The sequence below is a fragment of the Tachypleus tridentatus genome, chromosome 13, assembly GCF_004210375.1.
Source record: "Tachypleus tridentatus isolate NWPU-2018 chromosome 13, ASM421037v1, whole genome shotgun sequence".
Lineage (NCBI taxonomy): Eukaryota > Metazoa > Arthropoda > Merostomata > Xiphosura > Limulidae > Tachypleus > Tachypleus tridentatus.
Window position 1 is genome coordinate 178,402,335 of NC_134837.1, and position 24,525 is coordinate 178,426,859.

Below are 24,525 nucleotides of genomic sequence, written 5' to 3' on the forward strand. Positions count from 1 at the left end.
TGTACTACGAAAGATAAGCTAATTGAGGCCATAATTGAGGTGTGGTACCGCGATCCAAAAATTAGTAAAGATTGCAGTCAACTCGTGGACTCGATGCCAAAGCGGATTAATGATCTTCTGAAAAATAAAGGCGGTCATATCATGTATTAATTTGTGAGTAATGTTTGGATTCTCAGAAATAAAACGCAAAAAAATTGAAAAAAAACCCACAATTTTCCGTCTTGTCTCTATTAATATGCACAAGGGTGTACGCGTCCAAAACAATGATAAATAGTAGGAGAAAGGTAAATTACTGTACAACTTATCATTAAAATGTGGTGGTTTCAGTGATTGAATGTGGAAGACGAGACTTAACATAAATATGTATCAAGTCTTACCTTAGGCTGTATGTGTACGAGTCCAGGGATACAATAAACCTAAATGTAAACTTTGACCAATATAATAGTGTCACAGGACTTACCTTATAATATGATACACACAGCCTAATGTGGTGAAGTTGACTGTTAACAAGTATATTTTATTCGCACTGTATTGGGTGATTTTCTTTCTTGCATTTGTATTCTGTAGAGATAGTATCTATCCCATCATTTTAGAGGTTATAAAACTCTCCGATTTTAAAACATATCCCACTAACAGAGTGCTTGTCGTGCTTCCGAAAGAGATTAGAAGTCGGTATGCGTAAACCAGCAACCGAAGCGCCTTCAAGAGGAGAGATTTCTAAACATTCGTAAAGAATTAAATATTCAGTTTTGTATTCACTGAACGTTTCTGTCAGTCATACATATGACAGATTATATCACGTATAAAGTGTTGTATCTCTCACTTCCATAACTCCTTACACATTTGTGATGTTTATGTGTATGGTACAAAACAATAGTATGGACTTCAAGTTTGATGGAATCAATGCCGATTTCAGGAATACTAAAAATGCTTGTATGGTTTCATTTTCACGTTTATTAAGAGAGTATTTTGGGTTAAACTTCAGTGGGTTTACCATATACGATATGCTGTCTCAATGCCAGAAAAAAAAAACATTTTTAATGAAGCAAGCGGTACGATGCGATTTGTTGTCTCCGACTTTAAGTCAATCCATTCGCGTCTGTTCCAGCCCTCGATTGTTTATTTGTTTGTTGCTAAGCGCAAAACTTAAAAACTGGGCTATCTGTGCTATGTCCCTACGGGTATCGAAACCTGGGTTTTAGCGTTATAAACACCTTACCTCCCAACATCAATGCGAACAGACTGACTGCCACTCTTAGAACGTATCCACGACTACAAAGTGAGAGGATATTTTGTAGCATTTGAAGGATTTGTACACGGGCTCGTCAGCCCCCAAATCCTGATCTTCCATACATACACACCGAGACTGCATCTTTATAATAAATAAATTTAAATGCATACCTGTTACTGAGTTTAGTACAAAACACAAAAGCTGTGGTACATCTCCAATACAAAAATCATGCTTTAAACAACTCCACAAACCTCATCTATTCATTTTTTTGGACGTAACGCTCTAATAACGAATGTAAACTTTGGCCAATATAAGTGTCACAGGGCTTACCCGATAATATAATAGAATGTTTAATCTGAAGATATCAAAAAAATACTACTAGATAGGAAGGGTTTCCAAGATGACGACATGCTTATAACTTGCACTGGTATTCTCTTTTGACTGGGAACAACACGACAGAGGGAGTTTCGGGTAAATTTAACACGTCTCGCCTAACTGAACGAAATAAGCAATTCATCGAAAATAATGTTAAACGTAATAAATATATATGTGTGAAAACAGTTACTTTGTGCTCAAACTTTGAACAATAGTTTTAATATCTTTAGGAAATCATCTTCCATAAAACTCGTCACAATATTCTCAGTGTATGTAAAAAAGACCATACATAAAGATCATGAAAGAAACTTTTCAGTTTATGTTTTGTGCAAGGCTTGGTTTTGACGCGAGTCTAGAGGTACAATAAATCCTATCACAATTAATTCATATACAATACTTAAATACAGTATGGAGAAATCTGCGCATGTTCTGGAATCCTAACGCATTCAAAGCTTCTCAAGAAGAAACCTACCACTAAACGTTTAAAACAATGGTATTCAGGTTACATCATCAGGCATGCCAATGACATTTATGAAAAAAAGAGGAAAAGGTATATAGCTCGGAGGCGCCACAGCGCGGCATAGCCGCGCCTGACTAGGGGGGTCCGGGGGCATGCCCCGGGAAATTTAAAAAAAATGGATGCTATTTGGTGTGATTTGGTGCAATCTGGGACATAATTTCTTTATGTTTTTTGACATTGCAATGTTGGAAAAGTACACAATATATATCATATAAAATAACAAAAGGAAATTAAAAGACTAAATCAAACTAATAAAAACTATAACTTTCATTTACAGTTTTTAGCAGATTGATTTATTCTTTTAATTTGCATTCATTTTTTAGAAGATAAATCAAAATATCTAAAATTAACAAATAAAATAAAAAGTAAATAAATGAAATTTAAGATTGTTTATTTGCTATTTATTCAGTTTAATTTTTTTCTAAATCAAAATATATTAGTAATATGAGTTAATAAAGCCAAAATAACTCGGTAAATATTTCAAATACAAATCATTTCATTATTATCCTTTTTGTCATCAATAACATCATCATCATCAACTACTGGTAAGCTGCTGCAATAACTACTTCTCTGCTGCATATATTCCATACAATTTTCAAATCACATAAAATTATTCTTTTGACTAATCATGACTATCTACAGTTCAAATTGTTCATCTATGCAATCTTGTCATTATACTACTGGTACCTTAATGTCAGTGAATTTTCCATTCTTTCACAAATTGACAATACAAACTAAAACAGCATATGAAGGAAAGCTATGACACCGCTTAAAAATTCAACTACTGATATGGTTCAATATTAAACTACTGATATCAGTGATATGCCTCAGGAATTAAATTTTGTACAGTCACTGACATCAACAACTACTGCTCTGCTGCATGTATTCCATTAAAATTTCAAATTACTTAAAATTACTCTACATGACTACCTACAGTAAAACTTGTTCATCTATACAATCTTGTCAGTAAATTACTGGTACCTCAATATCAGTATATTTTTCATTCTTTCACAATACAAACTGAAACAGCAAATCAAGGAAAGCTTTGACATTGCTTCAAAATAAAATTAATGATATGCTTTAAAATAAACCACTGGCACTGTATGCTGCAGATAATAATAAAATGTTTTTCAGTCACTGATATCAACTTCTGCTCTGCTGCATAAATTACAATCAAATTTCAAATCACTTAATTTCCTTTAATCAATCTTGGCTACTTTCCTCTTTTTCGAGACAAGGGTTTCCAGTGCTCTCTTCCGAGCTTTTTTTCTCTCCTTCTCTGAATGGGCAGCTCTCTGTGCCTCTGCGGCTTTCTGGACTTTTTCTTTAGCCAAGGTGGCTGGGCCAAATTTCACAGAACCATAGGCCTCAAGCCTTTCTGCCCTTTTCTTCTGATTCTCCCTCAGCTTTGAGGTATACTTTGAAGCTGCTGATCTAATGTCCTTACACATTCTCTTGTCTGCAGGATCAAAATGAACATCTTTCCGTTTAAACATTTCAATCGCTGTTGTTTCTTTGGAGCGTAGAGAATATTTTATCGTCTGGTATGCACACGATACCAGACCACGAGACCTGCAACGAGACTGCCTCCAAAATGGCGGTCAGATTTTTTTTTTCTGCAATAAATATTGAAAAAATATGATTTCTCCTCAAAAACCACCTACCCGGCCCCCAAATCGCTCATAATTTCTCCTCGAATTTACACGAATCTCGTGGGTGATCGTTGGCCGTTTGAAAACCGCGGAAATCCGCGTTTCAGCGGAAAAATGGCTCGCATGCATCATACCGCCTTGCTTTTATACTTTAATGGTACGGGTTCTGTTTGATGAATACTTGTTTTGAAAATCTCTTGAAATATAAGTTTAAAACTAAAAACATCAACTTTTTAGAAGGCTTGAATGGGCAGTGAAGAAAAATCTATTATAAAGTTTGTTTCGTTACTTATTCTAGCCGTCTCCAGACTTTTAATTACCAACTGAAATATAACTTTCCTGAGAACAATGTGTCTGAATGAACATATCCGCCGCGCCAGAGCAAGCACCTACTTTTGTTTGTTTTTTTTTGCTTAATTGCAGCGTCCTCTGATGACCGATGGAGGACAGAAAAAGGGAAAACTGCAGTAGACTTCTTTTGTGTGGCGCAGCAGAGTGGTAGCAGCGTCAAGAATTCGACCGATCTGTTTAGTGCCTAGATAAACATGTGAACGTGAAAACGCTTCGAACCGATCAATCGAAACGGAAGGATTTAGCACCAGGGCAAATTCATGAAAAAAAAAAAAAAAAGAGTACGTTTTCAAGCAAGGTTTTACTTATCTTGTAAAACTCGTGGAGGTTTAAAAATAGTTCTCACAATACGAGAATATTGACAAAAAGGCCATCAGAATTCTATGTTAGGCTAGAGGGTATAATCGTTACAATATTGTTATATAAATATACAGGGTAAAACCTCTTTTCCAGACGTCACTCTCATATTGTACGTGACCTTTCCTGTTGTTTCAAAGTTTAATGGCCTTTATACGTACAATAGTTAGCAAGTCGAGATACTGTAGAGCAGGGGTTGGAAATCTCTTTTCGCACAGGGGCCAGAGGCCATGTCTGTGAACGGATGGAGGGCTACATTCATCTCTATAGATAATAAATGAAGGTAATAATAATAAAACACAATGAACTATGAATAACGGTTACCTTAAGTAATATTCATGTCGTAAAGAACATACCGATTACTGTGAAACTTGATGTTGTTTGTCGCTCGAAAACAAGTCTAAGATAGAGTTAGAAACTTGAATTATTTTTACGACCACCGCGGACCGGGTGGATGTGACATTTCGTTTAGGCACTGAGGGCCGTAGGTTGCCGATCCATGCTGTAGAAGAAAGACCTGACTACTAGAAGGCTTCCACAGCTCAGATACATTCGCTCAAGATACAATTTATTGAAACTATTAGGATTATCTCCATTCTACGCTTAATATCCATAACTAATGGGTTACAAAGTTCATTTTAATTAATATAAATGTGAGGTCTTCTGGTTTTTAAATAACAGTAAACACTACTTCATATAGTTAAGTTCTGTTCACTTTATTTTTTTCAGCTGTTATCTGGCGAGTCTTTTTTTAACTTTTCCTAAATTACGATTTATACTTTCCAAAAAAAAAAAAAAAACTATTTTTCGCAAGTTCCTTCAATTTTCAGAAAGTAAAACAAGTCTTCACTTCAACACAAAATATGCCAATGATATCACTTAAAGCTACCAAGAAGTTAAACTCGTGTTATACATCAAAATGTCACTTTGTAACTTTTGCTATGGATTCTTAAAGTGGAATTCAGACACGTTGTTCTTTCCTTGACATCTATATGGGTTTGGTTATGTATAAATGGAATACTAATACAATTAACGAAGAATAAAGGAGTTAATCATAATAAATAATAGGATCAAATTTTTACCATGTTGAAAACTATTTGAATGTTGGTTTGACGAAATACTTACCTCTACAACAAATATTTATATATCAAATAAAATAATTCGTCGCACTTTGTATTTAACCCTCAAAGTGTTAAATTTGTTTGTATTCTGTTCAATACCGGCAAAGATCACGTGCTACACCCTGATCTAATCTTACGTAAAGAACTGAACACAACAGTTAGGTGGAATCGCTCCGTTTTTGTGTAAAATTCGTATGGCTGGAAACCGAGTTTCGATACGTGAAGTGAACAGACAAAGACAAGTATGTTACTATAGCCGTTACCAATAAGTCATGGAAATGGAAGCAATGCTTTTAACAAGAGGGAATCCTCAAAAGCTGCGGCACTTAAAATTCTTTTAGGTAAAATTAGATAAAATTAATCTAAGAGACCTTTTTTATCCCTTCTTATCGGCTATATTTTTGTGCGCCAGCAATACCAAGCGTGGGGCGCCAGTATACCATATTCGATTTTATTACTTATCATCTCTATCAACCTAGCCTCAAATTGAAATTGTTTTAAGCAGGATTAGAGTAAATTAATCTAAGAGACCTTGAGCGTGATCAAATATATCAATAGGAAGGATTTGACCACCTGAGTTCAAAACTGTAAATAGATCTCAAATCGGTCAAGAGATGGCGGACCTACGAGATGAAAGATTGTACTTGAAAAACTCAGACCCATTATTGAGCCGCTATGCCGTGGCTGAAAATTTAAGCCATTGTTAAGTATTACTAATACAATAATTAAATAAATTTTACCTTCATAATTCTCTTTAAATAAACCTATAAATGTTTGGTTTGATGAAAAAAATCCGTATTTGTTAAAACTTCTTTCTATATGAAACTTCTAATCTTTTAACACGCATTTCATTCTCCGTCCCCACATGTAGAGCATATTCTAGTGTACCATACCCACAGAAATGTTCAACCTTAAAGGCTTTTTAAGATGGGGAAGGGTGGTGGATGTAATTTCGTGAAATATGGACAATAAATAGCCAATCTGCTTACCCAGACGAAAACATCGTTTAAGTAATCACTCTTTCCCTAAAACTGCTTTTCAGTTTTTAAATTCATTGTATTTACTTTACTGCGATTTAAAAGCTCTTACTTTTAACATTCTTGAAAAGGTTTGCTTGATATAGATAATACTTGGGGAATTTTCTTTAACAGTTTCCATTCTTTTAACATTTTATATAGTTTAATGAAGGTTACACTCTTAACGTAATTAAGCTTGAAATCATAAAGTTGTAAGAGTAAACATTTTCGTTTTACAGTTTATCAACTGGTGTTGCTAACAATTATAATAAAACCAGTTCATCCAGTTTCATTTAATGACACATGTAGTATTTTGCAGCCTAATGTATCCACTTGTAAATCTATAAACACAAAAAGAACTGTAAAACAGCTTCACTGACGAAGGAAACCATGATATAACAATAACAAAAACACATACAAAACACGTTATTTGCTGATGACCTTTGTAGTAAAAATCTGTATATTTAATATACACATCTGTGGATAATAATACCATCGACTACACGATTACGATTTGTGATTCCAGATATCAGGCAAAGACATCGTCAGCACTGGACAAATATAGTGTGGGTGAATTACTGCTATACATACGCGTCCTTCCACTCTTTAATTTCTTAGAATTATTCAATAATCCAAGGAATATAGCGATGTATAACGTGTTTTACCCAGTGAGCCATGAGTTATGCCACATGCTTATCCAACACCTTCATTACTTCAAGTAACAAATATTGACAAAACTGAAATGTGAACCAAATGGCACACACAGAGATACACAAGAGAAGCGAACTTATTTGACCAGAAATATACCATCGGCTTATTTCCAATTATGCGTTTATATTTCCAGCCATTATAAAAGCTCTAACAAAAGTAACAACAGAGATGTTCGTATGTTTTTGCCTAGTATCATAAACTGTCGTGATGAACTGACTAAACTGAACTGATGCAATATGGCAGAACTCAAATATACCCTCGTCCTCAGAGACCATATTTAAATGGATAAGCAAATGGAGGAACGGTTTGAGTTTGCAGCCAATTTAGTGTTACCGCCTTAATGCCGTGAATGAAGGTTCACTGAACGAGAAAGTTGATTACAAAATATGTTAAAAGGTGTCAAACGGAAAATGACGATTAACACATCGCGCAGCAATGGTAGATTTGCATCTGACGAACGGTCCTAGTGCTACGACACAAAATAGTGAAAAGCAGGGCCCAAGTCACAACTTATAGCATTACTTTTAAATCCGGCATTGCTAGATACTTTTGCTAGTATGCGATTAAACTACTTTGAAAAAAAAAATCAAAATTGATGAATACTGTTTCTAATATTTAACATTCATTTGAGATTAATCTTTAATTCTTACGATGAGAGAAAGAAGGAACTGAATGGCTCACGTAGTTAGAGTTTCTACATAAAGTCTACTTAAATATGTGCAAAGAATTATACACTTAAAATACGTTCAGCTGACATTAATACAATAACTAAAATCGCTTAACTCAATGGTACTAAAATTTAAATAACATTTCAAATGACCACTATATTTGTTTCAGGATTTTTGCACAAACCTACGGAAGAGTTCGTCGCATGCGCATAGCCATCCCAAATTTTCAACTAATACTTAGAGGGAAGGCAACGAGTCCACAGCACTCACCAGCTCTTGTCTGATCGCATAGTGGGATTTCACCATTACCCTTATAACGCATTTAAGACCCCAAAGTGCTCAGCGCGTTTTGTTTTTCTTAGCAACAAACTGCGAGCCATGAATTCTGGGATTAACATTCAGGCAAGACTAACCACACTAGGCCCAAGCAAGACCACAAAAGGAAAACAAAACAGTATGACATTTTTGAAGGTGAAATTAATTTGCATGGAATTTTATTACACAAACGAAATTAAAACAAGTACGAAACGTAATTTTAAGTAACGGAGTAATATAAGCAATTACAGAATTTTGCGTTTTTACTTTAAAACACTGAAACATCCGACATAATAAAAAAAAATTGTAATATCACGAAGGGTATATACAGAGTGTCTCAGAAGTAGGTATAAGGTTGCATACGTTGAGTCTATTGAACTGAGTTGCAGAATCTATTGAATTGTCTTGATGAAAATTTCCCTCACAGATGGATAGGCCGAAGAGGCACAATCGAGATGCCTCAATGGTCACCGGACTGTATGAGCCCTTATGGACTTTCTTCTGGGGAGTACTCAAGTAGAGAGAGCACAGAAGAAAATCGAGGAATGTTGACAAAATGAAAATGTACATCACAGACGTATTTACAGAACCTGATGGGCAGACAGAGAGACACGTGTCAGAAAGTTTACAGAAATATGGCAGACACACTCCAATATTGTGTGAACAGCGAGGGTTCTCATTTTGAGCACATGTGGGATTAACTGTCCCATAATTCTCTGTCATGTGTAAAGTGCAGTTATATAAATTATCAACTGTATACTGTACTCGCTTTTGAGCAACCCAGTATATGAAAAACTCTGAGTTAAGCGAAAGACGCCGTTTGTTTGTTCTGAATTTCGCGCAAAGCTACACAAGGGTATCTGCACTAACCGTTCATAATTTAGCCTAGACGAAAGGCAGCTAGTCATCACCACCCACCGCCAACTCTTGGGCTACTCTTACCAACGAATAGTGGGATTGATCGTAACATTATGAGACCCCCACGACTGAAAGGACGAGCATGTTTGGTGTGACTGGGATTCGAACCCGCGACCCTCAGATTGAAAGGTTGAAAGGCGTCATAGGCAAGGGATATTTCAAAAACAGTGTACATGAAATACTATAATACACACTTATAATTCTTCCAAATCCCTAAGAAACTATTGTACATTGTTTAAACAATGTCTTATGATAAATATAATTAATTACACATATGTACACGACAGTGTGCGTGATAATGAAATATTTCGAATTGTCCACGAAAGGCAAAAGAAAGAAATTAAACTAATTAGAGAGACTGATTAAGTTGCACACTTACAGTGCGAAAACAACAACGTCATAAGAAGAATTATCAGATCTTTAAGGAGAGACCAAATTAATTGGTTTCGAGTTCCACAAAGAGAAGTTTAATATAAAAGTATGTTTAAAAACAAACTGTGATAAACGTAAGAAGTGATTTCACGGCTAATACTAAAACAGTACGACTTTAAACATGTAAATTAGAATTGCTTTTTAACATTACATTGGTAAACGTGATAAGTGATTTAAGATATATGCAGTACCAATAATACACTTTACAAATGTTATACTTGCAACGGTTTTTCTTCTGAGACTCGGTTGCCTTTTGTCTATAAAAAAAAGAAGTTAATATTATGCCCATGAATGTGCGTTCGATTCTTTGAACACAAAACTTAAAAACTTTCGAGCAAACTGAATATTATCTCTACAGTTAAAATGGTTCCCACTCTATCTATATAACATGTCAATGTTACTACTACTATTCACAAAAGTTAGTAAGAATATTCAATGGGTCCACTGGGAAATACATTCAAATTTTCAGTTTTGTATCTTGCATTTTTATGGGTATTTTTTAACACTACTTCGCCCTATGTTTACAGATCTATTCGTTGAGTTTGTTTGTAGACAGGTTTATTGGGTCCAGGTGGAGATACATACAAATTTGCGGTTTCGAGTTTCGTTTTGTAGTTGTTATGGGTGTTTTTTTCTTTTCTTTTTTCACAATTACACACAAGGGAAGCAACTTTTCATGTCCTAATATAACCTGTAATTAACCATGAATTTACATAACTTCTGTCCAGGGGACGAGTACTTCCTCAGATAGTTTAAAATATGTTAAATAAATTAGTAACTTTCCTATATTCTAGGAAGGTTATTTACGAGAATAACAGCTGATCGAAAAATCATTCTATTAATACAAACGATGCCTTCTTAGGGAAAAGGACGTTTGTTTTTTAATTTCGCGCAAAGCCACACAAGCTTTGGTAGCCGTCTCTGATTTAGCATTGAAATACAATGGACGGCATCTTGTCATCATCACCCACAACCACCTCTTTGGCTACTCTTTTATCAATGAATAGTTGAATTGGCCTTCTGAGAATCGGGAGTCGAGTGTCCTTAACCACCTGGCTATGTCGGACCTTGAACAATTTGAAATCTAATTACAGTTTTGGAGTCAGGAGGTCAAACACTTTCTGACTGATATATTGACTTTATCTGAGTAATAATAAAATATGGAGTGTGTGTGTGTGTAGTTTGTGATAATATGATAAACGACTAATCTTCTGAGAATGGAAAAACGCTGTTTGTGATACTCCTATATAAGCTCCTTTGCAATAACACTGAAACAAAAATCAAATATCGCATCAGAAATCTTAAAAACGGTATTAAAAAATACTCGTATAGTAGTAGCTTGGTATTATCCTTTATTCCAGACAGATAAAACACACAAGACAAGCCATCATTAACTGACAGTTACAGGAAGTCTATGTTCTTTAGCAAAAGTCTGGCACAAGTTCAAAAACGAAGGCAGTAGTAATCGATCCTTACTGAAATAAATTACTTTAAACATGGAAATGTACAAACTAAACCCTGCTATGGTTTGGGAAGTAAACTGATGAACGATGCAGAGCTTTGATTTCGGTTACATATATATTACTGATCTGTTTAACCCTTAGGTAGCGAGAATATTGCAGGTAGCAACATCAATTGATGATGACCGCCGTTTAAGTGTTAACTTTTAAAGACACGGTCAAGCAGGCTATCTGTTCTACATTTCCTTACTTGATGTTCATATTCCAGATTTCACATCGTATGATTTGAGATTTAGAAATGAATACGAAATGATTTAATTACTTAAGAGATTTTTGGTCACTACGAATCCATGAGTAATTTTCACACCATGTTTGTATTGTGACAGGTTATTTGTTATTTTGGTCCATTGGTCACTTGTTGAAAGTGTTTATTTTTTGCTGTTTTACGTAACACTAGAACATATTTTAACCCAATCATTTTCCAATGTGGTGAAATCTATCCGAAAGCATTAAAATAAACAACACTAAGAGATATTAACTATTACTTATAACCAAAGAATGTTATAAATTAGGCTAATCTTGCGATTGATAAAAAATTAAGGGGAAATTATCTGCTACGAAAATAATTACATTCGTTTATAAAACAGAAGTGTCAGAGTTATTACAATTGGTTGTCACTGTTGATTCTAATTTAATTATCACACAAACTTGATTACAGTGAAATAAATGAATTAAAGTAACGTATTACGTGTAAATTAATGCTGCTTTAAAGTTAAATCTTTAGTAAGATGAATTATTTTACACGATAAAGTAAGCGCCACTGGGAATAGGAAAGAGTAATGAATATTGCATCTCATTACCAGCTGCAAAGTGAACACTATTTTGTCTCAGCCAACTCAGAATAGTTGAGCCTAGTGCAGCATACTGGTTATCGCGATTGATATTGGAGCTCAGGTTCCGCAATTCGTGTTATATTATCAAAAAATAAGAATTATTTTTTGTTTTCAAATCGTGCTTCGAGGGGTTACAATATTTTATAATTATTTGCAACATGAACATGATCTAAAATTCATTTCATTTACTGCGTTTAATTTTTTCATGTCAATATGAAATGATTTTGTTTGTTTGTTTTGAATTTCGCGCAAAACTACTCGAGGGCTATCTGCGCTAGCCGTCCCTAATTTAGCAGTGTAAGACTAGAGGGAAGGCAGCTAGTCATCACCCCCAATCGCCAACTCTTGGGCTACTCTTTTACCAACGAATAGTGGGATTGACCGTCACATTATAACGCCCCCCACGGCTGAAAGGGCGAGCATGTTTGGTGCGACCGGTATTCGAACTCGCGACCCTCGGATTACGAGTCGAACGCCTTAACAGGCTTGGCCATTGCAGGCCCAATATAAAATGAAATAAGAAATGCGAAAGCATTGATTAATCCTTAATCAAAGTTCTATTACTTTTAAAAAATAAAACGTATCACGGTTCTTCATATTTCTGAGCTTAAATATCAAAGGAAATGACGTTTCTTTACTTTATAAAACTTCTAAATTTGATTTTTGTGTGTTAAAAGGTTTAAAACAGAACTTCTAAGAGAACAGTAACAGAAAATAAGAATTTGCTTGTTTATGAATTTTGCTTAAAGCAAAGTGAGGAATATCTGTGCTAGCCGTCGTTAATTTTACAATGTAAGACTATAGGGAAGGCAACTAGTCATCATCACCCACCGCTAGCTCTTGGGCTACTCTTACCAACAAATAGCGAGATTAACATAACTTTATTATGTCCCCAAGGTTTAAAAGGGCGGGAATGTTTGGTGTGATGTTGATTCGAACCTGCGACCCTCAGATTACGAGTCGAGCACCCTTAACTAGCTGGCCATACTGGGTCTTGACCAATTTAAGATCTTATTACAGTTTTGGAGTCAGGAGGTCAAACTCTTTCCGACTGATGTATTGACTTCCCCTAAGGTCTAATAGATTAATTTACACTAATCCTGCCTAAGAAAATTTCAATTTGAGAGTAGGCTGACACGGATCCTAGTAAGTAATAAAATCGAATAGTTTACCCGCGCCCCATGTTTGGTATTGATGGCGCACAAAAACATAGCTAATAAAAAGAAAAAAAAAAAGTCTCATAGATTAATTTATTCTAATTCTGCCTCAATTTCAAGTGCTTCTTCTTTGTTTGTTTTCTATTGAATAACTAGTTTTTGTTCAATGGACACAACATATCTCGAAAACAAACTCCATTTTTGGTATAATGCCCTGTCTGTTTGTTTTTTTTAACTTCGCGCAAAGCCACTCGATGGCTATCTGCGCTATCCCTAATTTTGCAGTGTAAGATTTGAGGGAAGGCAGCTAGTCATCACCCACCGCCAACTTTTTGCCTACTCTTTTACCAACGAATAGTGAGATTGATTGTACATTATAACGCCCCGACGGTTGAAAGGGCGAGCATGTTCGGTGTGACGAGTATTCGAACCCGCGACCCTTAGATTACGAGTCGAATGCCTTAAACCACCTGACCATGCCGGGCCGAAGTGAAACGACGCAATACTTAGTGTTCCATGTATGGTCTTCTTAAAATGTGCAATAATAAAATATATATATTGTGGTGTGATATGCCTGCAAGATAAACACGATGGTAAGAATTATGTAATATAGTCTTTTCTTTGTAACTAGAGGCCATAAATTGTCTGATTGTTTATCAAATTATACGTTTACGCAAAAATCTAGATGCAATTGTGTTAAATTTTATTTAATATATTCCGATATCTTACATATGATATACAATATTTGGAAGTAAACAATGTAAAAAAGTGTTTGCTGCCTTTTTCTCTTTCTACTGAGATAATAATGAAATAGTAAATTTCAGTAACACGTTAGCTCCCACACGTGATAGTCGTCGAGTAAAAGCCATCACCACTAGCCAACTCTTGGGCCACACTTTTACCAATGAATAGTGGGATTGACGGTCACATTGTAAAGCCCCCACGGCTGAAAGGGCGAGCATGCTTGGTGTGACGGGGATTCGAACCCGCGACTCTCAGATTACGAGTCGAGTGCCTTGACCACCTGCCGAGCCTTCTCGAACGAAAGTTTTAAGCTAACTATTGTAAATAACTTAGATTATTTTACAAAGTTTAGTCCTTGAGACTTGATGTATCAGAAGCTTACACGACATAAAACAGTGAAGGTACACAACGTATACCGCAACAAGTACCTGAAAATCTTAGTTTTGCCCCAAAATTCGTTACTGAACAAAGGTGTAACCGTAAAACAGCAATAATGTAATTGTGCAGTATATTATAAAACCAGAAACATCTTAGGTGTGATTAAAAGATACGGCCAAGCTGGTAGCTACACTTACAGCTTTGATGATAAATTTACATCTAATATTCATTCATTAGTTATCCAGGCCGCGTTTATGTTCAACTTAAGGCCTGATGGTGAACAAATCAAAACACGCGGCCTGGATAATTAGTGGATGAATTACTGTCGTAAAATTATTATTAATGCTTTAAGTGTATCTACCAGTTTTGGCCGCCAATTTTGATTTCATGCGTTAAGTCGCAGGCTCCATCATTTGTGGCTACAACTTTTACACACATAAGGTGTTTTTTTTATTACATATCATGACTTTTTCTCAAAATACACCAAATAAGAAAGTGATATTAGATAGAAACCGACATTAGCTACAAAACCACAACCCTAGTATTCGCAAGAGACCTTTAATTTACAGAACCAACCAAATTATTTAGAATATATGACGGCAGTTTTCCTCAATGTTATTAAATTTTCCTTAAACGCTCCTTAAGATAATTTCATTAAATTCAGTAACTTTGTGTTGAAAAGTTGGCAATGAATAATCAATAATAACCGTATTTATGTATCTGTACACTACTTCATTCCATAGTTTTGTTGCTCCAAATTAGTCGTTTTTAATGTGAATGACACAAATCTGAAAAACAAAAGAAAACGGTCCACGGCGAAGCTGTAGTTGAAATGTTACTGTTAGATCACGTGAGCTATTGCGTAGCCGTGCGCAAATATTTCGTTACATTTGGGCGGATTTATTTACCAGCTTTGCACATGTGTATTATATTTACATAAAATGAGATTCATAATTGTAGTTTGTGAAGATATACCAGAGTACTAGATTATAAAAAATAACTTATTAATTTTTATCCAGCAACATTTTCGTACTTATAGTGCGAAGGAGAAAGAAGGGGGGGGAGAGAAAATCAGTCAAAATCAGAGATATTAGATATTTCTTAATGGATTGTTTTGAAATCTGGTATGCGAGCTATGAGTCCAGCAGAGCACACCACTGAAAGTGTTTATTAGTCTGGATTAACACAGTCCAAGCTATAGAAGGTGGAAAATCACTAAACTACCACTCTCGTTAGTAACACATTCTGTGTCTCACAGTTTTTTTGTTTTTTTTTCATATTTGAAATGATAATACCTTAAACATTACCTATCCTAGAAGAATGAAGTTGCCTGAGAGGCACATTGAGAATCTAAATGTTACTCGGAAATGTACAGGCAGAACAAAGAGCGACTCAAATTCCATATCATACTGCATACACGAATCGCTTTTCCCTTGTTTTCCTCTCTTTCCGTTATACGAGACCGTTGATTTGAATAAACGACCTGTCAACATATATATCACGAGGATCAACGCCACCGTTCAGAAGAAATAAGTGTAATAACTTGATTAATAGGTGATGGGCAAACTTATTTTAAACACCCCATAACACACCTTAAACTTTCCTGAATAAAACTTCTAAATATTTTTCGTGCAAGTTCATTTCTCTGGAACAAGTATTTAAGAGTAGTTTGATTACACGCCATTTTTATAACTGTCCCGTACATTAAATATCAGTATTTACAGCAGGCCTTTACGGTTACAGAATGTCTTGGCAAAGCTTTAAAGAACATTCTACTGGGATTAAGATGAAAAAAGATTGTGTTTGTTTTTTAACCATCTAGTTTTCACCATGTTCCTACATAGGTGTACACCCTACACCTTCGTTATATTACCATAGTATTAATGATTATTTAAAATTAACAACTCTTTATTATGACAGAACCATCTTATGTTCGACTATATTTTTTACAGATTTTCTAGTGTTAGTTATGGCAATATAAAGAAGTTGAAGTAATACTTCCGGACGACACCTGTAGAGGGAGCTGAGTAACTAGTTTCTTTTTTACATTTTTTCATGGTTTCAGAACTATACCAGAAACTGTGCAGAAGCTTGGGTGAAAGTCCATACGAAATCATGAAATGTGTTGCGATAAATGTTGATAGAAAAAGTCAATCAGATACTGATTGTTACCAATCTCTCAGTAATTACTGCACGAAAATTTACTGTCACAGTTTAAAAAAAAAAAAAAGTTTTGGCCATAGACACACTCCATTACCAAAAAGTTCTAGAAACAATGACCCTTGATAAAGTTTAGAAATTTGGGTCAAACTTGTAAGAAGAAAATTCTGGCTATGAGTGTGATTTACAATTAGCCTTTTGTCACATTTGTCAAAAATAATCTTAGCTCCGACTTTGCCTTAATTATGATACTTTAACCAAAAGTTAATTTTGACTTTAAGGTCTATCAATAGTTTATGTTGATTCTGGCTTCCAACTACCAATACTTTGTTACATGGATTTTATTTCCAGTTACCAAAAACTAGTTTTGACCTTTGCTTTCCAGTTACAAGTACATAACTTCAACCTTGACTAAGATTTATACCAAAAGGCGATTTTTATCGTTGCTCATATAAACCACAACCTTAACTTAGAGATACTCAAGGCTAGTTTTAATCTCTGCTTATATTTATCAACATTTAACTTTGACTTTTATTTCTAATTACTAAAAACTTCGAATTTTGTTTTTATGATAATCTAAGTTATTCCCTTCTTAAAGGTTATTGATTACTTGAGCATAGACCAAATCCAGTGTTAACTGCATCTCTTTACAATAAATTATATTTTTCACTGTTTTCTCCTTAAATAACGACACCTTCAATACGTCGAACAAAATCTGTGAGACTAGATTTTATTAACCCTAAAATTTGAAGTTATTATAAAGAAATTAGTTACTGTTTCGGTCAGCATAACACACAACAAACGATTAAAAAAACCAGCAGTGAAAAGGACTTATGTATAATTTAGTATTAGAGCTTTCTAACAATTCGTCTTTTACGTTAATCGGTTCTCCTATTGTAAAGAAACCCTCGTTTGAAGTTCTCCCCTCACCCGTTAATGTCGAGATTGTGCTGAAAGTTCACTTCCCTTTGCAAAGTAATTTACTCGAAGAAATGTTTTCACATGTAAAGTAGTCAACGTAACTAACAAAGTGTCCGAAAATCAAGTTTAGTTAAGCCTAAGTTGCAAGTGAGAGGTTGGAAGATGTGATGATTACACGAAATACAAAGAATATGAAAAGAGTTATGCTGGGTTCCTGTTAATGTTAAAACGATTAAAAAGAGAAGAAAACTGTGTAGCAGAAGGAATACTAGAAATCAGATACTGTGCTCTTCTTGTTATCACCACTTTCATTGACTTGGATCGTTCAATGATTGATCAGACCACAACCAGCGAAAGCCACAAAGACATTTATTGTTGTTTCTACCAAGTGCTCATCATGTCCTAGATGTGAACTTGTTGACAACCATTTTTATAGTGCAAATCAAGGTCAAAATGGGACGAATTAAGCAAAAGGAAGTCTTTCGAACTGTGGTCTTTTACACTCCTGTTTCTACAACAGGCAGTTGCTTGTTGTCCATTCAACTAGTTTCATCAAAAGTAGCTTTACTTTGAAAAGATTTTCCACCAAATCCAATAACAGAGTTTGGAAGTGTCACTGCGTTTTTGGAAGCAAGAGATCGATTCCTACACTTGTGCAAAGTTGATAACTTTAACTAATGTATTTTTGGTTGTTCAAGGTTTCCACCGAAACACGTGATTTTATTTCATTTTAAAAGTTTCTGTCCACGTTATGTTCATTTTATTAGATAAATATTCTATAACTTATGAAATTTCTAATGTAGTAAATTAATCAACGTTTTAAAATCATAACTACATGTTTAAAATAAATTTCATTTTGTTAGGAAACTTTAAAAATTCCACCAGTTCAAAATTTCTTCTTTGACCTTCCCAAGTGCATTTTTCCCCATTTGACCTTCTTTACATCAAAGCACAAACCTCAGTGTGTGATGTAACACGTATTTATTGGGTTCCTCTGCTGAATTCCTAAAACAAACATTTTGAGCAAACAGAAGTGCAGTATTTCTACATTCCGTTTGAGGCTCTTACGATTAAAACATAGGCCTAATAAGTAACCATGCCACCAGATCGAATAAAACAGCCTTGAAAGTTGATGTTAATGACATCACTGGGACACAGTCTGTTTAGCACACAAAGGTAATAAGTGTGTTTAAAAGTCATAGTACAAAAACAAAAACACATACTTCTTAGTCGGTAAGAAGTACTGTCGTTGATAAAATGAAATTTACCCTTTAACACAATTTAAACAGAAATATGTAAGGCCAGAATTTCAAAATCACATCTAACGAATTTCTAATCCTCGTTTTTCCTTTATATAATATTGAAGGTCAATTAAATACACTGAACTTTTTAAATTGCTTTTAGTTAATTTCTACACAGATTATTTGAAACACAGCATTTGAAAAATACGAATTGTATACTGAAAAGTTATTAGGCCGATTAAGATAAACTGGTAGTTAACCATCGTTTGTTAAAAAAAGGGGGGGATGGAAAACATTTGTATAACTATGTACGTTTTCCACATTTCCAGTTCCTTGGAAGGAAAGAAAGAGAGGATATACATCCCCTGTTATTAGAGGGTTATAATATTATTTTAATCGGCCTGTGTAGAAATACATATCAACAGAATAAACACGCTCTTATAAAGACAGAAGAAAGAAACTAGAAGTAAACAATGATTATGCCAATTGATCTCTTATGGAAAACATTCTAGAATACCAAAAGATGCAACATATATATATATATATATATGTATATTCTAATACCTAGTTCAATGTTCAGAACAGGTTGAAACAAAATTTCTGTTGTAACAGTGCTGGTAGGATAAACATTCTCTGATAATTAAAAGAAGTAATACGTGCACTATGTAATGGATTAGTTACACCTACATATCTCTTAGCAACAGTAAAGTATGCCACACACAGTACTTCTCAGTGGTAAGTATGGATTAAATCTACTACTGAATTACGTTATTTTCACAAGGAGAGACAAGAGCTATTAAAGACGTCTAATTAGAAATTAACCATTACAAAGATTTCATTGATATTCTAATAATAACTTGATCTGCCAGTTCAGATCATACCCGCTTTTCAAACACGCCGACTTTCCCTTGTTTAGTAGCTTCAAGCGCTCTACACTTAACCCCCCTTTCCAAACCACTTCAGTATGGTATTTCGACATCTGTGCTTCACCGTTACACGTGATTTATTCTTCCAAACAGATATGAAACAAACATTGATGTACTTTATACGTAAACGAAGGTTAAAGTTCACTGTAATTCTTATTTGAATTAATTTAGTTCGAATACAGATATAACCAGAGAAACTTTACAATATCTCGAATTTATAAGATGAAAATACGTCCCCGTGTTTAGAATCCCTATAAACGCACATTGTGTTAAATATTTATATTTTAAATCTAACTAAAATAATTCTATATGAACTACGCTTTTCCTGATGTTTGATCAAAACGCTTTAAAAATTTCAACATATAACTTTTGCAAACTTTAGATTTAAAGTAAAATAATTTACAATATTAACATTGTACAATATTATTTTATAATTTATTAAAGTATTGGAGCCTACTTCTATATCTATCTTTAAAATTAACCCCTAGTGACATCACAATAAATGCCATACTCAATGGCTGACATACACACAAACGCAAACAGTTGAAATACTAATATATGCGCCGGCTATGTCATTTAAACTTTAACAGAATAATTAGATCTTCCAATATTTAAACACTTCCACACATTTTGAAAAAAACGACTTAAACGCTAGAGAAATCAAAGCAAAAACCCTTTACGCATTTAACATGTCCAATCTGAGTTCCATGTCCGCTATTCATTACCACATCTGGAGACTACAGAATAGCGATAATGCTCCAGACAATCAGAGAATTACAGCCGTTTCGAATACTTATATACGCTGATGCATTCCTATGCTATTTCACTTTATCGAAAAGTAATAAATAGCGTATAAGTGCCAATGATCTGACATTCTTTGAAACTGTCTTCAATCAAAACGGTTCAAGGTAAATACATTACGCCTTGTCCTTCAGTGAAATTCCTACTACAGAGAGGCCAGAAGTGGACGGGACATCGACTACCAAAAGTACATATCGTGTCAGGCCTTACAGTGTGACCATTAACAACCTAAATTTTAATCATGAAATATACACTTGGAGAATCGACAGTTTCATATCGTCAATGTTCCTTATAGATATAAGATTAAACAAAATGACTTTAGTTAACATCCGATAAAAGTTCAACTTGGGCTTCATAATAAATTCAACACAATTACGAACACTATTCAAACTTTCAAATTTAGTGTTATTTAGCACAACACTATTTTAGTTTCTAACGAAAGGACAGTGGTGAAATTTGTCGAGCGAGAAAGCTAGCTTTTTAGACTTTAGTTTAAAATGTAATTATATACATGACGTACACTAAAAGGAATGTTTGAAATTACCATGGTAGATTCTTCGTAGCTAAGAGAACACGAGCAAAAATATGAAAATACGACGAGTTTTTGTTTGTAGCATATAATGAACATCAACAAGTAGGTATGTTCCTTTTACAAACTTAAGTCGCATACTTTCGTAATAGTGAAAGAAGACTAGTTATACTGTTACATACAACTTACATTATAGTAGATCGCTGATTCAAGAAACAAAGATTATTCGTATATACACTGCTTTCCAACTAATATCCTCCTATTATTATAGTATATCTAAGTTCGCGTTACAGACTTTAAATGCTACATATAATAGTGGAAAATAGGCGACAAAACTATAAATCCCACAATAAAGACAGCAATGAGGGCGATAGCAGCGGTGCTGAGTCCGAACCACGCCTTGCTCTGACGGAGCCGATGGTGGTACCGCGTGAACAGCGAGGGCTCGTTGTATCGAGGCTCGCACTCATCAGGAGGAGGTGGGAGTGGTGGGGGAATGTTATCGATGAAGCTGTGTTCACATTCACAGTTCTCCGAGGTGATATACTCCCGGGAGTCCATCAACACTTATAACACATCACCTCAATTATACCACGAAGAGCAAAGGGTGTAGTAATCTTCAGCGATGATCAACATGTTATACCTTCGTTCGCGTTTCCAGTACTTCTTACGTGGAAGTTATCCACTAAAACTGTGTTTCAGAACAATATATATCATCCCATGAACACTGACGTCTGATTACAGATGTTGCGTAATTAACACGTGATGGAAACTTCTTGAAATGCCTTTAACCAAAAATTCATAGGGCATAGCTTACTTTAATCCCACAGTGAATCAATTCTTTTAAGCACCTGCACAATCAGTCTCTTGGACGTGGATAAAACTTTCCTCTAAATCTTAGTGGCAATAAATCCCAAAATAGGTTTCACTCACAACGATTTAAATGGAATAACTCCTGTATTCTGTTTTCACAACATACCGCACAAAAGCAAGTTAAATACAAACTATCTCAGTATCATTAGAATCACGATGCACCAACAGTTCTCAAAAACTTGAAATAAAACAAAGGCCGCAACTTGAAATACTAAGTTTTTTTTCCTTTCGAAAGAATGCGAATTCATAAATTACTAGTATTACTGTATTCGTAAGAGTACGGAATACCTAGTTTCAACTTTATCAAATGGTTAAAGTATAATTGTAAGCAATCCTCCTAAGTGGTTCTCTTAATAATTTCCTCGTGCATAAGTAAAACAAATAATAGGTTATAGAGAAAGTTTATGTTTAAAAATGATTAAAAGGAACACAAAAACACTTCCACCAGATAGATATTACCGACACAACACTTGTATACCGTGCAGTTTCAAGTCGACTTGAAAGTCTTCGAGAAGTGTGACGGGTAAATTCGAGCCTTACAAATGAGTAACAAAAAGATCCCTTTTCATTTAAAGACGACAAATGACTTTTCATTCACAACAATGAAGTACAGAACTACCCTGCCAGTATTACGGCTTACTCCCTTTTCGGTATCGTACCAACTAATATGAGCAAGAAACGGTTTTGTTTTTGTTTTCAAATTGTACAAGAAACTCCATTAATCACACACACGCAGTTTATAGCAATGTAATTTGAACGGTAACTCTGCCATTTCTAGTAATCGTTCAAGATAGCACCAAGTTAACGTTTTTCTCCGTGCAACACATACTTAGCGGCTTTGAAAATTGTTACAAACAACTTTTCACAATAGTATATACAGTCAAGTTTTCGTAAAAACGTGTTATTATCTGTAAATACGATCACACTCCATCAGACCTCGCTTTCTGTAACTCCTGGCATTTAAAGATACAACCATATACCTTAACCCTGGCTTGCAACTGTTAACTGACGCAGTCTAGGCGCAAGTACCGTAGACTACGAAACGAATGTTTCCCTGCAGTCAGAGGTCCAGTTTCTGTCTTACGCGCCACCTAGAGTACAGAAAATAAGTTACGATTCAACGTGTACTAAAGTCGACTACCTGCACTGACGGTCGATTTCTCAATACTCAGCTCTTGCTGGAAGCTCGACCGACAGCCGTCTAGATGTCTACTTGCGCGTGCTGCTTCTAATCACGATTAGGTAGGGAGATGAACGTGGAAACAGACATGTACTGTTGCCCTTACAATATTAACCATCTAGCACTTGGTAATTGAAACACTATGTTAGGTGAGAAAAAACGTGTCCGGTACTCCTATCACGACTACGGGAAATCGACCCGTTTAATTAAATTAACTGAAAATGGATGTTCATGTATCAGTAGCATGAACTCCTGATCATCGACCCGACTCTTATCAGGATCGAAGTGATCTTCACTGACAGCACGTGGCTACGGTCTCACAGAAAAAACACCTAGCCCGAGATATAGTTCACATTTATTAATTTTGTAATTCAATCAAGAAACAATTTTTGACTTGTCTTTCCCTGGGTAAATTGAAAGATCAAACTGTTGATCTTGTAAACAGTTACTACAACAATGAGAAACTGTAGTAGAATTGCAGCCGACCACTGTCTTACGCCCTAAATATGGCGCCTTGAAATTCAACTAATTATTTTCACTCGGATAAAGATAAAATAAACAGTCAGACTGTTTCAATTTTAACAGTTTGTTAGTTGTAGTAATAACAATAAAAATGGCAGTACCTTTTAAGCTTAAAAATTGCTTTACACACAAATCGAGTGCAAATTTTGGGAACCTCGGATGAATTTTGGTGTAAAGTCATCGAATAGAAACCAAAAATAAAATTCTAACTCATAACTAACTCACAAAAACGAAGCTTTTTTTGGTTTTAATTGTAAATTTTATTTCAATTTTTCTATGTAACTCCACAGTAAACAACGTTTTTATTGTCAAATGTATACAGATACAGGTGAAACAAAGAGTTGAGAATAAAATACGTAACATGTAACCATCGCTACCTTGTCACTCTTTATGTATATATATATATATATATCGCAAAACATAAGGCATTTTAAAATGTGACATGGTTGAAGTTTTAGTTCACAGTTATTAATAAAACGCTTGTATTAAAAACTTATGGCACATTATTTCTTAAATTTATTATTATTATTTCGTACACGAACTACAGCATCGCAAAAATGGCAGAGACCAGGATTTTTGATTTAATGACAGAATATCCCAGAAACAACTGAACAAGAATGAACAGTTTACAGAAATGTATAAGTAAAGAAGAGGATTTCAGTGAAAATGTGAGTCTGAAAAGTTATTCCATTCCTTCCCAGTAGATGGCAGGCTTGGAATACACTTTAAACAGCCAAAATTTACTTCGTTTGGTAGGATAAAAATTTCCTTTAAAAAAACAACAACAAAACAAACTATTATATCGCTGAACAATAAAACCAGAATTTATCATACTGGAAAAGGAGTTTCCTTCATAATCGATAACTTATGACTCATTTTCTCATAACTATACAAATTTTCAAAATTACCAAAAGCCTGGAAGGTAGTTACACAATAGAGGAACATCGAGACAGAATCTATCGATTGCAGATATGTCAAACGAGAACCGTAAGTCCAACTCAAGATTAGAGTCCTTAGAGATTTATCAAACGATTAGGAGATTTGAATTCAACAGCGAATAGCATAGGATGAGG

At 34.8% G+C, this 24,525-nt stretch overlaps 1 protein-coding gene across 5 annotated transcripts in view; it reads right to left on the reverse strand.

Annotated features, from left to right (window-relative positions):
- The window catches only part of mri (BTB/POZ domain-containing protein mrityu), a 130,782-nt gene that overhangs the window by 79,986 nt on the left and 26,271 nt on the right, over positions 1–24,525 (reverse strand). For 3 of the 5 annotated variants that reach the window (XM_076475519.1, XM_076475522.1, XM_076475518.1), the window contains exon 3: positions 9,886–9,924. The exons of the other annotated variants lie outside the window; for them this stretch is intronic. In XM_076475519.1, the coding sequence (XP_076331634.1) occupies positions 9,886–9,924 (39 nt within the window). The remainder of the gene's footprint in view (positions 1–9,885; positions 9,925–24,525) is intronic. 5 annotated transcript variants of the gene reach the window in all.